The sequence below is a fragment of the Xenopus laevis genome, chromosome 4S, assembly GCF_017654675.1.
Source record: "Xenopus laevis strain J_2021 chromosome 4S, Xenopus_laevis_v10.1, whole genome shotgun sequence".
Classification (NCBI taxonomy): domain Eukaryota; kingdom Metazoa; phylum Chordata; class Amphibia; order Anura; family Pipidae; genus Xenopus; species Xenopus laevis.
The window spans coordinates 15,720,533-15,732,575 of record NC_054378.1 but is presented as its reverse complement, the minus strand read 5'-3'; the positions used below and the strand labels follow the sequence as shown (position 1 = coordinate 15,732,575).

Genomic DNA, 12,043 nt, shown 5'->3' with positions numbered 1-12,043 from the left:
TTTGCATTCGATCAAATGTTAGACGTTCAAGTTTTTTCTTAAGTAACCTCCCATTTGAGTTCATTCAAATTTATTAGAATAAAAAATAATTCACATAACTTTAAAATTCGACCTTTGCTAAATCTCCCTTTATGCTCACAGGATATTGCAACCCAATATTCCATTGTGAAGTGATCGATTCTGGATTTAATTTCTTTATAAGCCCTCCTGGGTGAGCCCATGCCAAAATTCCAGCCTCAATGTGCATAACAATTTCAGGTTGGAGAACCCCTTAATCACAGTTGTATTTGATGCCAACATCCATTTTCGGTTAGTGGTGGTGGTGGAGTTGGGGTGGAGGGTGTCATAAGCAAGTGATAATTATTTGTTAGTTATTGACCATGTCAATAAATGAAGCGGCAGTAACTGCTAATGAACAGTCACAGGCTTCACAATAAACAAGACTGGGAGGCTCGTGTAATTAGTCAGTTCAGATTTACTGTAAAGGCACTTGGGCAGAGACTACTTGTCAGCGTGTTCTGTCATACTTGAAATGTTCTTACCCAAAATGCTCATTTGCATGTCGTGTCCAGTACGGTCATGCTTAAAGCACATCCATTCTTCCAGGCCTGGAATAGGCCCTGGCATTTCAGGTACACAGTGGCCCAATCAGCCCACAAAAAGAGGCCCAAACAGCCCCACCAGCCCACTAAATACTGAATTTCTATGGCACCTTATAGCAGCCCCTCTGGCATTTGCCAGAACCAACAGATTGCCAGTCCGGGCCTTTTCTATAGTTCTTCTATAGAGTTCTTCTCTATAATAGAACCATCCACAATAATTCTTACCTTATCAGGCAGTAGCAATGCAATTAGTTTATACTCTCTCCTTGCAGAAATTATATTTGACCATTAAAGGAGAAGTTAGGATTAAAGTCTCCATGTAAAGTGTTGCTCTTCCTGGTTTATTTTTTTGATTTTTCATTACCATACATATATTTTTTTCTGCATCTGTGCAGTTTAGATTTTAGGTTGATGGCACATGGTATGTAGAGTGCGAGAGAGTGGTGTCACTTTGGTGTGATGGGGGGGTGAAATTTAGTGTCTGCAAAATTGCTGATTGTAAATGAATTTGCAAATGTTTTTACAATTGTAAAGTTAGTGTCAGGTATACTGCTGCCTGGAACTATGTAAGCGACAACATAGTTGAACCAGACCTGAGCTCGACCATTAATGAATCTTTTGCAAAAATCGTTTTTTCTATAGTGATGTCACTGTTATGATCAAGGTCAATTCAATGATCAATATTTGATAGGGATGCACCAAATCCATACATTTTGGATTTGGCTTAATATTGAATGTCCAATCAAATCCAAACCCTAAACCGTTTTTATTCAAATTTGAGGAGATTTTTAAAAAGTCTTACATTGGGTCAGGTTTAGTGGTCCAGCACTGTATAGTCATATAATAACTAGGGTTCAGCCCAAATCCAAAACCTGATTCTGAAATCTTGCATAAATACTAGAATTTGCCTGACTCCCAGAACAAATTCTGGATTTGGTGCATCCCCATCAATTTGGTACACTGGCACATCTGGGCCTTTTGCAATCTTACTGCCATATCTCAAATTAAAGGAGAAGGAAAGCTATCGAAGCAGTTTATTGCCAATAGATTAGCCACAATAGTACCAGCTATAACACTATATTTATTCTGCAGAATGCTTTACCATACCTGAATAAACAGCTCTAGAAACTCTCTCTGTTTGTTTAGGATAGCAGCTGCCATATTAGCTTGGTATGACATCACTTCCTGCCTGAGTCTCTCCCTGCTCACTTATAGCTCTGGGCTCAGATTACAGCAGGGAGGGGAGGAGGGAGGGAGAGAGGAGCAAACTGAGCATGCTCAAGCCCTAGCCCTGGAGGTTTAAGCTGAAAACAGGAAGTCTGATACAGAAGCCCATGAGTACACAATAGAAGGAAAGAAATGTGGTGTTTCTTTTGACAGAGGACTCAGAGCAGCATTACTTTGAGGGTTTACTGGTGTATTTGTATAGACCTTTCTGATAAATCTTACTTAGTTTTAGCCTTTCCTTCTTCTTTAATGCAGTGTTCTTCAGCAATCTTACTGGCACATCTGGGCTTAATTACTTAATTAATTGCAGCTGATGCTGTCCCCACTCCCCACTGCTCTTACCTCCAGGACCGGAACTAGGGGTAGGCAGAAGTGGTGAGTTGCGGCTGGGATGGCTTGGGGGGGAGAAAGGGCTCTGTGACTGGGTTGCCTTGGGGGATGGTGTGGGGGGCCCCTGAGGCCGCAGTCCTGGTGGGCCCTGGGCCACCAGTCCGAAGCTGATGCCGTCCTCCCTCGCAGTGCAGCAGGTGTGTGGGGACCGAATCACAAAAGCACTCTCCACACTAGCAGACCTGAAATTCGGATTTAAAAATTAGAATTTTGGCTCCTAAAGTTACCAGGAACAGCTTTTTGCCCCCCGACCCCGTAACTTGCGGGCTTTTGTCACCTGAGGCGAGTTTCTCAACTTGCCTCATGGCAGCAGCGCCCCAGGCCTCTAGTTCTCATGCTGTGAATCCATTTTTTTACAGTCATCTTACTGGCATGTCTGAGGTTAATGCAATGCTCTGTCATCTTAGAGGAAGATTTATCAGAGGTCGAGGTGAATTTTCGAATGAAAATTTTGAGCTATATTTTGTGTACTTTGAATAGGCAATAGTCTAAATTCGATTCGAATATGAAAAAAAATTAAAAAATTCGAATATCGAAATTTATCATGGCTGTTGTAGCCTATGGGGGACCTCCTAGAACCTACTTGGAGTCAGTTGGTGGACTTTGAAAAATCTATGTTTTTTTTGGGAAAAACTTTGAATCGAATTTGATCAAATTTGCTATTCCTGCGATTCATACAATTTGGCCGAATACAGACCTATTCGATTGAAAACGGACCTATTACACCAAAAAAAACAACACTTTTTTCATTTCGGTTGGTCTTTTTGAATTAGAATTTCAAAGTTTTTTTAATTCGAAATTCGAAACCCTTGATAATTATGCCGCACCCCAATTTTCAAATAGAAAAAGAAAAGAAATCATGGAATGTTACTAAAAAAACATAAGCTGCAGAGGTTCCGCTCTAAAAATGTTCTTCAGGCACTCTACTGGAAATAAAAGGATTTCCCCAGGTCAAGTGGCAAAAGAACACTGACAAATATTTTTTTTTAAATGTTAATTATTTCTATACAAGAGGAAACTAGAACAAAAAAAAAAAGTTTGGAGATGTAAGAATTAAGAAATGTCCCAATTTTGACCAGTTTCTCTAATTTCCACGGTTTATAAATAGCTGTACACGCAGTTCGTTCTTCTACTATAATCAGGGTATTTTTATGAGAATAAAATCATTCTGAGAAATAGCTGTTTCTTCCTGTGCTACTTTCTTCTCATCATTCTGAAACAGCTGCTTCCTTGTGGTTAACACATATAATAAGCTGACGCTGAGAGTTAGACAAGACATAGGATGCAAATGTACACATAGACTGGGAGAAAATGACTGATTGATCTGAATTTAGCTCTGGTAATGATACCAGTGATTGGATTTGCCTAATCAGTTGAACTGCAACAATGCCCAGTTGCCATTTTCACCAGTTGCTAAAAGAGCTGACAATCGCTCACCTTCCCAGTGTGAAACCAAATCCTATAAATATCCATTCTGACAGATTCTGTAAATATCCGCGTTGATGTATATTTTTCCCGTTTCCATGGTAATGGCTGAAATGTACGACAGCTGTTCAGCGCATACAATTAAATTAAGCAAAATAACTCAAACTGTTGTTTATTGACAAAGTCTCCTTATTTGTGCCTGGGGTCCATCTGTGCTGCTTTGTTTTCCCTGATAAATCACAAGAGGCTCCCAAATAGTCAGGGCTCTTTTTTCTCAGGTAAAAATATTTGTTAGCATATAAACATGTGTTTAATGGGGAATTTACAACATATTAGAATGACCTGAGAGCTCTAATGCAACAACAGTAGCTGCTTAGAATATTCTACTCATATTTTTCTTTACCTTTACTCTCTCTTGCTTTCAGGCAGTTCTAATTAAGTACACATAACGGTCCATCCAATCAGTAGATTATATGCACATTGTACACCTAATTGCAGTGCTCATTCTCTTTCATCTGAACACACTTTATGGCAGACAGTAAAGACAGGGGAGCCCTGTACCCACCAGCTCATGTTCTTGAAATATGACAGTGGAGTTTAAGACCCAAGCCAATTCTGTAGATTGTAAGCTCTCGAGTCACACGCCTTGGTTTGATACATTTTGATTGTCCAAACCTATCGTACATCTTCAGCTTGAATTAACTGCCATCATCCAGAAGGTTGGCAGGGGTGTAGGGAGTTGTAGAAACAAGTAGGTTGGACATATTTATTTATATTGTTTTTTATTAGTTTGATTTTCCATAGTCGAGGTCAGAATTCCTGCATGGTCTGGCGCCCTACTCTACTCTATAGAAAAAGAGGTTCAGGCTAAGTGGATTGAGATGATTCACTGAGCCTACAGGTAAGCAGGAGTTATGATTAAATTGACTCAACATGGGCACTGATGCAACTGCCTAATGTGTTTTTCAGTGCCAACAACACGCCCAAGCAAGTGGAGGTACGAATGCACGAAAGCCATTTGGTAACAGAGGAGACACGCCCACGGTCGCCGTGCCTGCGAATATGCGACAAAATTCGAGGGAACCTCCTGCTTTCCTTGACAGTATTTGGTAAGAGCAGCACTAACCATCATCAAGGGGGCTCCTGGACCCTGAGGTTTAGGTTAAGTTGCAATGCCTTGTTTATCATATCCTCCTTCTCATCTGTACCATAGGCCTCTATAACCCCTATAGCATTTAGTTTTGTCCACATCTATTGCACTTTATGAGTACAGAAAACCTTTTCCAGGATCCTGATCTTTGATGGACATTAAATAATTCAAGTCCTTGTCCTAGCCATCCATTAAAAGTTGTGTTTCTTTGCTGACAGGTGTTATTATGGGAGCTGTGTCCGGGGGGCTGCTGCGGATGGCCTCCCCCATTCATCCTGATATCGTCATGGTGATAGCATTTCCAGGAGACATTCTCATGAGGATGCTGAAGATGCTGATCCTTCCCTTAATCATTTCCAGCTTAATTACAGGTAATATTGAGTAGGATTCCTATTCCTCACTATTTCCACAATTACTATAATAATGTCTGAAAGAAATCCCACTAAGGGTCAGAGTCACCTAACAGGTCACCCTGAAGGCATTGTACGAAATTGTCAATGCAGAAATGGACTATTGATGTCAAATGCAAGTTGATGCCGACTAGGCTACCCTATATGTTTGTTTCGATTTAAATTTTAACGAAGAGTATGTCTATACCGTGGCAAATCTATTCGTCTTCATCTCAATTCCCTTCACCATTAACACTGGGTCCCTGTGCCTTGAGAACAGAATGATCTACTAATGATATTATTGATTTAACAATGTTTCCCCTTCCAGTTGGACACTAGCACCGCCTTAGAGTTACTGATATCAATGTCTTCACACACTAGGCTAGAAAGGTTATACTGTACATTAAATGTTTTGGGTTTTGAACCAGCCCAACGCCCCCAGTAGTAGCAGTTAGTAATGCTGGGGCGAATTTGCTGGGAATTTCCAGCGTGTCAAAAAAAAATTGGCGAATCGAAACTGCACAGATTCGCCCATCACTAGTAGCAGTAGCTCCCCATCTTCTTTTCTGCTCATTCCCAGCCCATGCTCTGGGCTGCTGTCACTTACCTGAGTTTAGGGACCAACACACAATATACTGTATGTATATATATATATATATATATATATATATATATATATATACATAATAAAAAACATCACAATCCAAGGCTCAGTAGTAATCCATCTAGATTAGTTTAACATAGCAGCAGTGCATTTTGCATTTCTGCTGGGGTGATTTTGAAGGTGTGATCATTACTGTTAGGGTCTGGCCACACTGCCTTCCCCCTGCCCTCCTCCAGCTAAAATAAAAATCCCTGGGGGAAGGCACACGCGGCGCTTTGTTTTCGGTAGTTGCCTCACGAGGAAACTTCGTGCGACTTTGGAAGACGAAGCGATGCGTGTGCTTTCCCCCAGGCGATTTTCATTTTAGCTGGCGGAGGGCAGGGGGAAAGCAGCTCGGGGAGATTGTCACCCCAAAGAGGAGATTTGTTGCTGGGGCGACTAATCTCCCCGAATCTGCTTGTGTGGCCTGGCCCTCATAGGGCTGCTGAACCTCTGGGCTGGTACAGTGAGTTCAGAATATACTGTACATTGCAGCATTTCTAACCATATTAAATTAGGCTTTAGTTCTCCTTTTTTGTGATGCAACTATTGCAACTGCATTTTAGGCACTGACTTTTTGGCCTCTTCGGGGAGATTTGGTCGCCGGGCGACTAATTGCCTCGTCTTTGCGGAGGAGTGTGTTTGTATGTAAAGCCTGAATTAAAGCCATGCGCTAAAGAAATAAAAATAGCTGGCACTGGTGAGGGTGTAGAATCACTCTGGGTAGAGATTTCGACTGGGCAAAAGGTATCAAAAAGAATTATCATTGGTGTATGCTATAAACCACCTCGTATAAGTGTCGAGTATGAAGCCCAGCTACTCTTGCAGATACAAGCGGCTTCACAGCTGGGTCAAGTTGTTGCTATGGGTGACTTCAATTATCCAGACATTGACTGGGGTAATGGGGTTGCTAAGACAGAAAAAGCTAGTAGGTTTGTAAATATGCTGAATGACAACTTTTTATTCCAGCTCGTTCAAGAACCTACTAGGAATAACTCTCTTTTGGACCTTGTAATAACTAACAATACTGAACTCATCTCTAACATTTGTGTGGGTGAGGGGCATTTAGGGAATAGTGATCATAACATGGTCTCCTTTGAGATTCTGTTGCAGAAGCAATTCTATAAGGGAGTAACTAAAACACTAAGGGGCAGATGTAAGAAGGGTCGAATATCGAGGGTTAATTAACCCTCAATATTCGACCAGGAACTAAAATCGTTCGACTTCGAATATCGAAGTCAAACGATTTAGCGCAAATCCTGCGATCGAACGATCGAAGGATTATTCGTTCGATCGAACGATAAAATCCTTCGAATCGAACGATTCGAAGGATTTTAATCCAACAATCGAAGGAATATCCTTCGATCAAAAAATCACAGGCAAGCCTATGGGGACCTTCCCCATAGGCTAACATTGACTTCGGTAGCTTTTAGCTGCCGAAGTAGGGGGTCGAAGTTTTTCTTAAAGAGACAGTACTTCGACTATCGAATAGTCGAATAGTCGAACGATTTTTAGTTTGAATCGTTCAATTCGAAGTCGAAGTAGTAGTCGAAGGTCAAAGTAGCCCATTCGATGGTCGAAGTAGCCCAAAAAACACTTCGAAATTCGAAGTTTTTTTAATTCGAATCCTTCACTCGAGCTTTGTAAATCTGCCCCTTAATTTCAGACGTGCAAACTTTGACAGTATAAGGGCATCTCTGCAACATATTAAGTGGGAAATGCTTTTCACAGGGTTAAACACAGAACAAAAATGGGAAGTCTTTAAAATGCTGCTTAATAAATATACTTGTCAGTATATTCCACTTGTAAGCAAGGAACGTCGTTGCAAAGCAAAACCTTTTTGGTTCAATAAAAGCGTTGGTGTTGAGGTGGGTAAGAAAAGACGTGCTTTTAAGGCTTTCAAGTTAGCTGGTACAGCCGAAACATTTATAAGGTACAAGGAGGCCAATAAATCATGCAAGGAAGCTATAAGGCAAGATAAAATTGCTATAGAAAAGGATATTGCAGCAAGCAGTAAAAAAAATCCAAAATTATTTTTTAAATATGTCAATAGTAAAAAAATGAAGCAGGAAGGGGTGGGACCCTTACTATCAGAGGTGGGTCAGCTGGTTGATGAAAACAAAATAAAAGCGCAGATTCTGAACTCGTATTTTTCATCTGTCTACACAAATGAAGAACCAGTAAGTGAAGGTTTCCTTCTTAACACTCCCAATTCTAGTAATACAACTAATGATGCCGAAACATTTATAAGGTACAAGGAGGCCAATAAATCATGCAAGGAAGCTATAAGGCAAGATAAAATTGCTATAGAAAAGGATATTGCAGCAAGCAGTAAAAAAAATCCAAAATTATTTTTTAAATATGTCAATAGTAAAAAAATGAAGCAGGAAGGGGTGGGACCCTTACTATCAGAGGTGGGTCAGCTGGTTGATGAAAACAAAATAAAAGCGCAGATTCTGAACTCGTATTTTTCATCTGTCTACACAAATGAAGAACCAGTAAGTGAAGGTTTCCTTCTTAACACTCCCAATTCTAGTAATACAACTAATGATGCATGGTTCACACATGAAGAAATTCAAAAGAGACTTGAACATGTTAAGATTAACAAAGGTCCAGGGCCGGATGGTATTCATCCCAGGGTAATTAGCGAGCTTAGCTCTGTGATTGCCAAACCTCTTTACTTAATTTTTCAGGATTCATTGAGATCTGGCATAGTGCCGAGAGACTGGCGAATTGCTAATGTGGTGCCTCTATTCAAAAAAGGATCCCGTTCTCAGCCTCAAAACTATAGGCCAGTTAGTCTGACGTCAGTATTAGGAAAGCTTTTCGAAGGGTTAATAAAGGATAAGATACTGGACTTCATAGCAAATCATAATACTATGAGTTTGTGCCAGCATGGTTTTATGCGTAATAGATCTTGCCAGACTTAATTTCTTTTTATGAGAATGTAAGTAGAGACCTCAATTCTGGGATGGCAGTGGATGTGATTTACTTAGACTTTGCTAAAGCATTTGATACAGTGCCACACAAAAGGTTACTGGTTAAATTAAGGAATGTTGGCCTGGAACATAGTATTTGTACCTGGATAGAGAACTGGCTAAAAGATAGACTACAAAGAGTAGTGGTAAATGGAACATTTTCTAATTGGACCAGTGTTGTTAGTGGAGTACCGCAGGGCTCTGTACTAGGTCCCTTGCTTTTCAACTTGTTTATTAATGACCTGGAGGTGGCCATTGAAAGTACTGTTTCTATTTTTGCAGATGATACTAAATTGTGCAGAACTATAGGTTCCATGCAGGATGCTGCCACTTTGCAAAGTGATCTGTCTAAACTGGAAAACTGGGCAGCAAACTGGAAAATGAGGTTCAACGTTGATAAATGCAGGTTATGCACTTTGGCAAAAATAATATAAATGCAAGTTATACACTAAATGGCAATGTGTTGGGAGTTTCCTTAAATGAAAAGGATCTAGGGGTCTTTGTAGATAACACGTTGTCTAATTCTGGGCAGTGTCATTCTGTGGCTACTAAAGCAAATAAAGTTCTGTCTTGCATAAAAAAGGGCATTAACTCAAGGGATGAAAACATAATTATGCCTCTTTATAGGTCCCTGGTAAGGCCTCATCTGGAGTATGCAGTTCAGTTTTGGACTCCAGTCCTTAAGAGGGATATAAATGAGCTGGAGAGAGTGCAGAGACTAAGTGCAACTAAATTGGTTAGAGGGAGGGAAGAGTTAAATTATGAGGGGAGACTGTCAAGGTTGGGGTTGTTTTCTCTGGAAAAAAGGCGCTTGCGAGGGGACATGATTACACTTTACAAGTACATTAGAGGACATTATAGACAAATAGCAGGGGACCTTTTTACCCATAAAGTGGATCACCGTACCAGAGGCCTCCCCTTTAGACTAGAAGAAAAGAACTTTCATTTGAAGCAACGTAGGGGGTTCTTCACAGTCAGGACAGTGAGGTTGTGGAATGCACTGCCGGGTGATGTTGTGATGCTGATTCAGTTAATGCCTTTAAGAATGGCTTGGATGATTTTTTGGACAGACATAATATCAAAGGCTATTGTGATACTAAACTCTATAGTTAGTATAGATATGGGTATATAGAATTTTAATTAAAAGTAGGGAGGGGTGTGTGTATGGATGCTGGGTTTTCATTTGGAGGGGTTGAACTTGATGGACTTTGTCTTTTTTCAACCCAATTTAACTATGTAACTATGTAACTATGACCAATCTCCCCAAACGCCTTCCCTGACTCTGCGCTGGCTTAAAATGAAAAAAACTGGCGCTAATCACACGCAGCGGTTCGTTTTCCGAAGTCGCCCGAAGTTACCTCACGAGTATGACTCACTCTGGTAGCTGCCTCCTGTAATCGGAATACAGTTATAAGTTATAGCTAAATGTAATTGCTATTGAAAACAGCACCTATTTGGCTACCTATACATATGGCTGCTTATATTCTCTGCACTGCTGGTTCTTACTCCTGATAAAACGAGTAAGAAGCCAGCTAATTAACAGACTTGTTGGGAAGGTTTCAAAAACAATGGATTTCAGGCAAAATTTTGTTTACGACAGAAAATCAAAAAGATCTTTTTTTTTTCCACCACAATTTAACAGTAAAGCGTACAAAACTGCCATAAACCTGGTCAGACGCAGCACTGCAAATAATAACCCATGTTTGCAATAACTTCTAACTGCCGTTCTGTCTGACTGCTTCTCCCAGAAATAGGAAATCCCTTGAGTTTGTTGTGATGAGACTAATCAACCCCTCTTTAAACTGCATGGGAACATTCAGACAAACAGCAATAAAACATAAAATACTTCCAGCGCTGTAAGAAAAACTAGGGTTGACTTTGGGTAGCAGATGTAAATCACCAGCATGGTCCAGCATATGTCTGTATTTATACGGCAGTTCCTTTTTAACTAAATATTGATGACTTACCAGATTCACTGCATAGAAGCAAGTGGGTCTCCTGGGGGCAATAAGGTAAGTCTAAGGCCCTTCTCTGAGGGCAAAAAAATAAATCTTTAAACTCACATATGGTGTAAGGAGCATGGAGCAATGATAAACCAGACGCCTATTAAACACATTTCCTGAATGCATCTGAATTAACTGCTTATTAGCTCATGCAGCATGTGGATTTAATATGTGCTTATAAATTGGATAGTCCAAGAAGAAGCAACGGTCCTGCAGATTGATCATCCTTGATTTGTGTATTCTAACTCTTATTAAAGTCTACTGGAATATATCACTAGAAATGTTCTATTTTATATACGGTAGTTACTGTACCAGCCCAGGGGTTCAGCAGCTCTATAATAGGAATGCCCCAAGCAGCTCCCCATCTTGGATCCTTTTAGGCATCTTTTGTGTGTCAGTGGCACTGCACATGCTCAGTGAGCTCTGGGCTGCTGTTGGGAAGCTGATATTAGGGAACGTGGGAAATTATCAAGCAAAAAAGTGAGGTTCATCTGCCATCCCTAAATCATCCCTAAACTCTTGTAAGTGACAGATCATGTGCTGGCAATCAGCAGAAAAGGAGATGGGGAGCTACTGGGGCATCTTCAAGTGTGCATATCTTTCCTACTAAAGGGCTGTGGTTGCCTTGGGATGGTACAGAAATTAGGGATGCACCAAATCCAGGAATCCCTCTGCCGGGCCGAACCGAATCCTAGATTTGCATATGCAAATTAGGGGCGGGGAGGGAAATCTTGTGACTTTTTGTCACAAAACAAGGCAGTAAACAATGTTTTCCCCTTCCCCGCCCTAATTTTCATATGCAAATTAGGATTCGGATTCGGTTTCGTATTTGGCCGAATCTTTCACAAAGGATTCGGGGGTTTGGCCGAATCCAAAATAGTGACAGAAACTCAAAACATAATTATATTTTGGCACCTGGGATGTTGGGGCCCTCTCCGCCCTGTTCAGACTAATGGATGAAAGCACTGAATTTAATAAAAAATCATTTAAAATTTGCCATGGATCCCAAGGAGAGGCTGCCAGTCAGTGAGGGCTGATATTTCAGGAAGGTGAGTGTGTAAGCCATTAACCGACATGCTGGAACTGTCTGCGTATGTGTGGGATTGTGTAGGTTGTGCCGTACAAGCCTCTAATCAAAGGGAAACATGAGGGGATCCAGTTCTCTCTCTCCCACAATTAAAAGCAAATCAGATAAAAACATCTGCAGCCTCCTCTCTGCACCAAGCAATTAAATCC

At 40.7% G+C, this 12,043-nt stretch overlaps 1 protein-coding gene across 2 annotated transcripts in view; it reads left to right on the top strand.

Annotated features, from left to right (window-relative positions):
- The window catches only part of slc1a2.S (solute carrier family 1 member 2 S homeolog), a 54,534-nt gene that overhangs the window by 29,710 nt on the left and 12,781 nt on the right, over positions 1 to 12,043 (top strand). For both annotated transcript variants that reach the window (XM_041560975.1, XM_041560974.1), the window contains exons 2-3: positions 4,614 to 4,753; positions 5,013 to 5,165. In XM_041560975.1, coding sequence (XP_041416909.1) covers positions 4,614 to 4,753; positions 5,013 to 5,165 — 293 coding nt within the window. The remainder of the gene's footprint in view (positions 1 to 4,613; positions 4,754 to 5,012; positions 5,166 to 12,043) is intronic.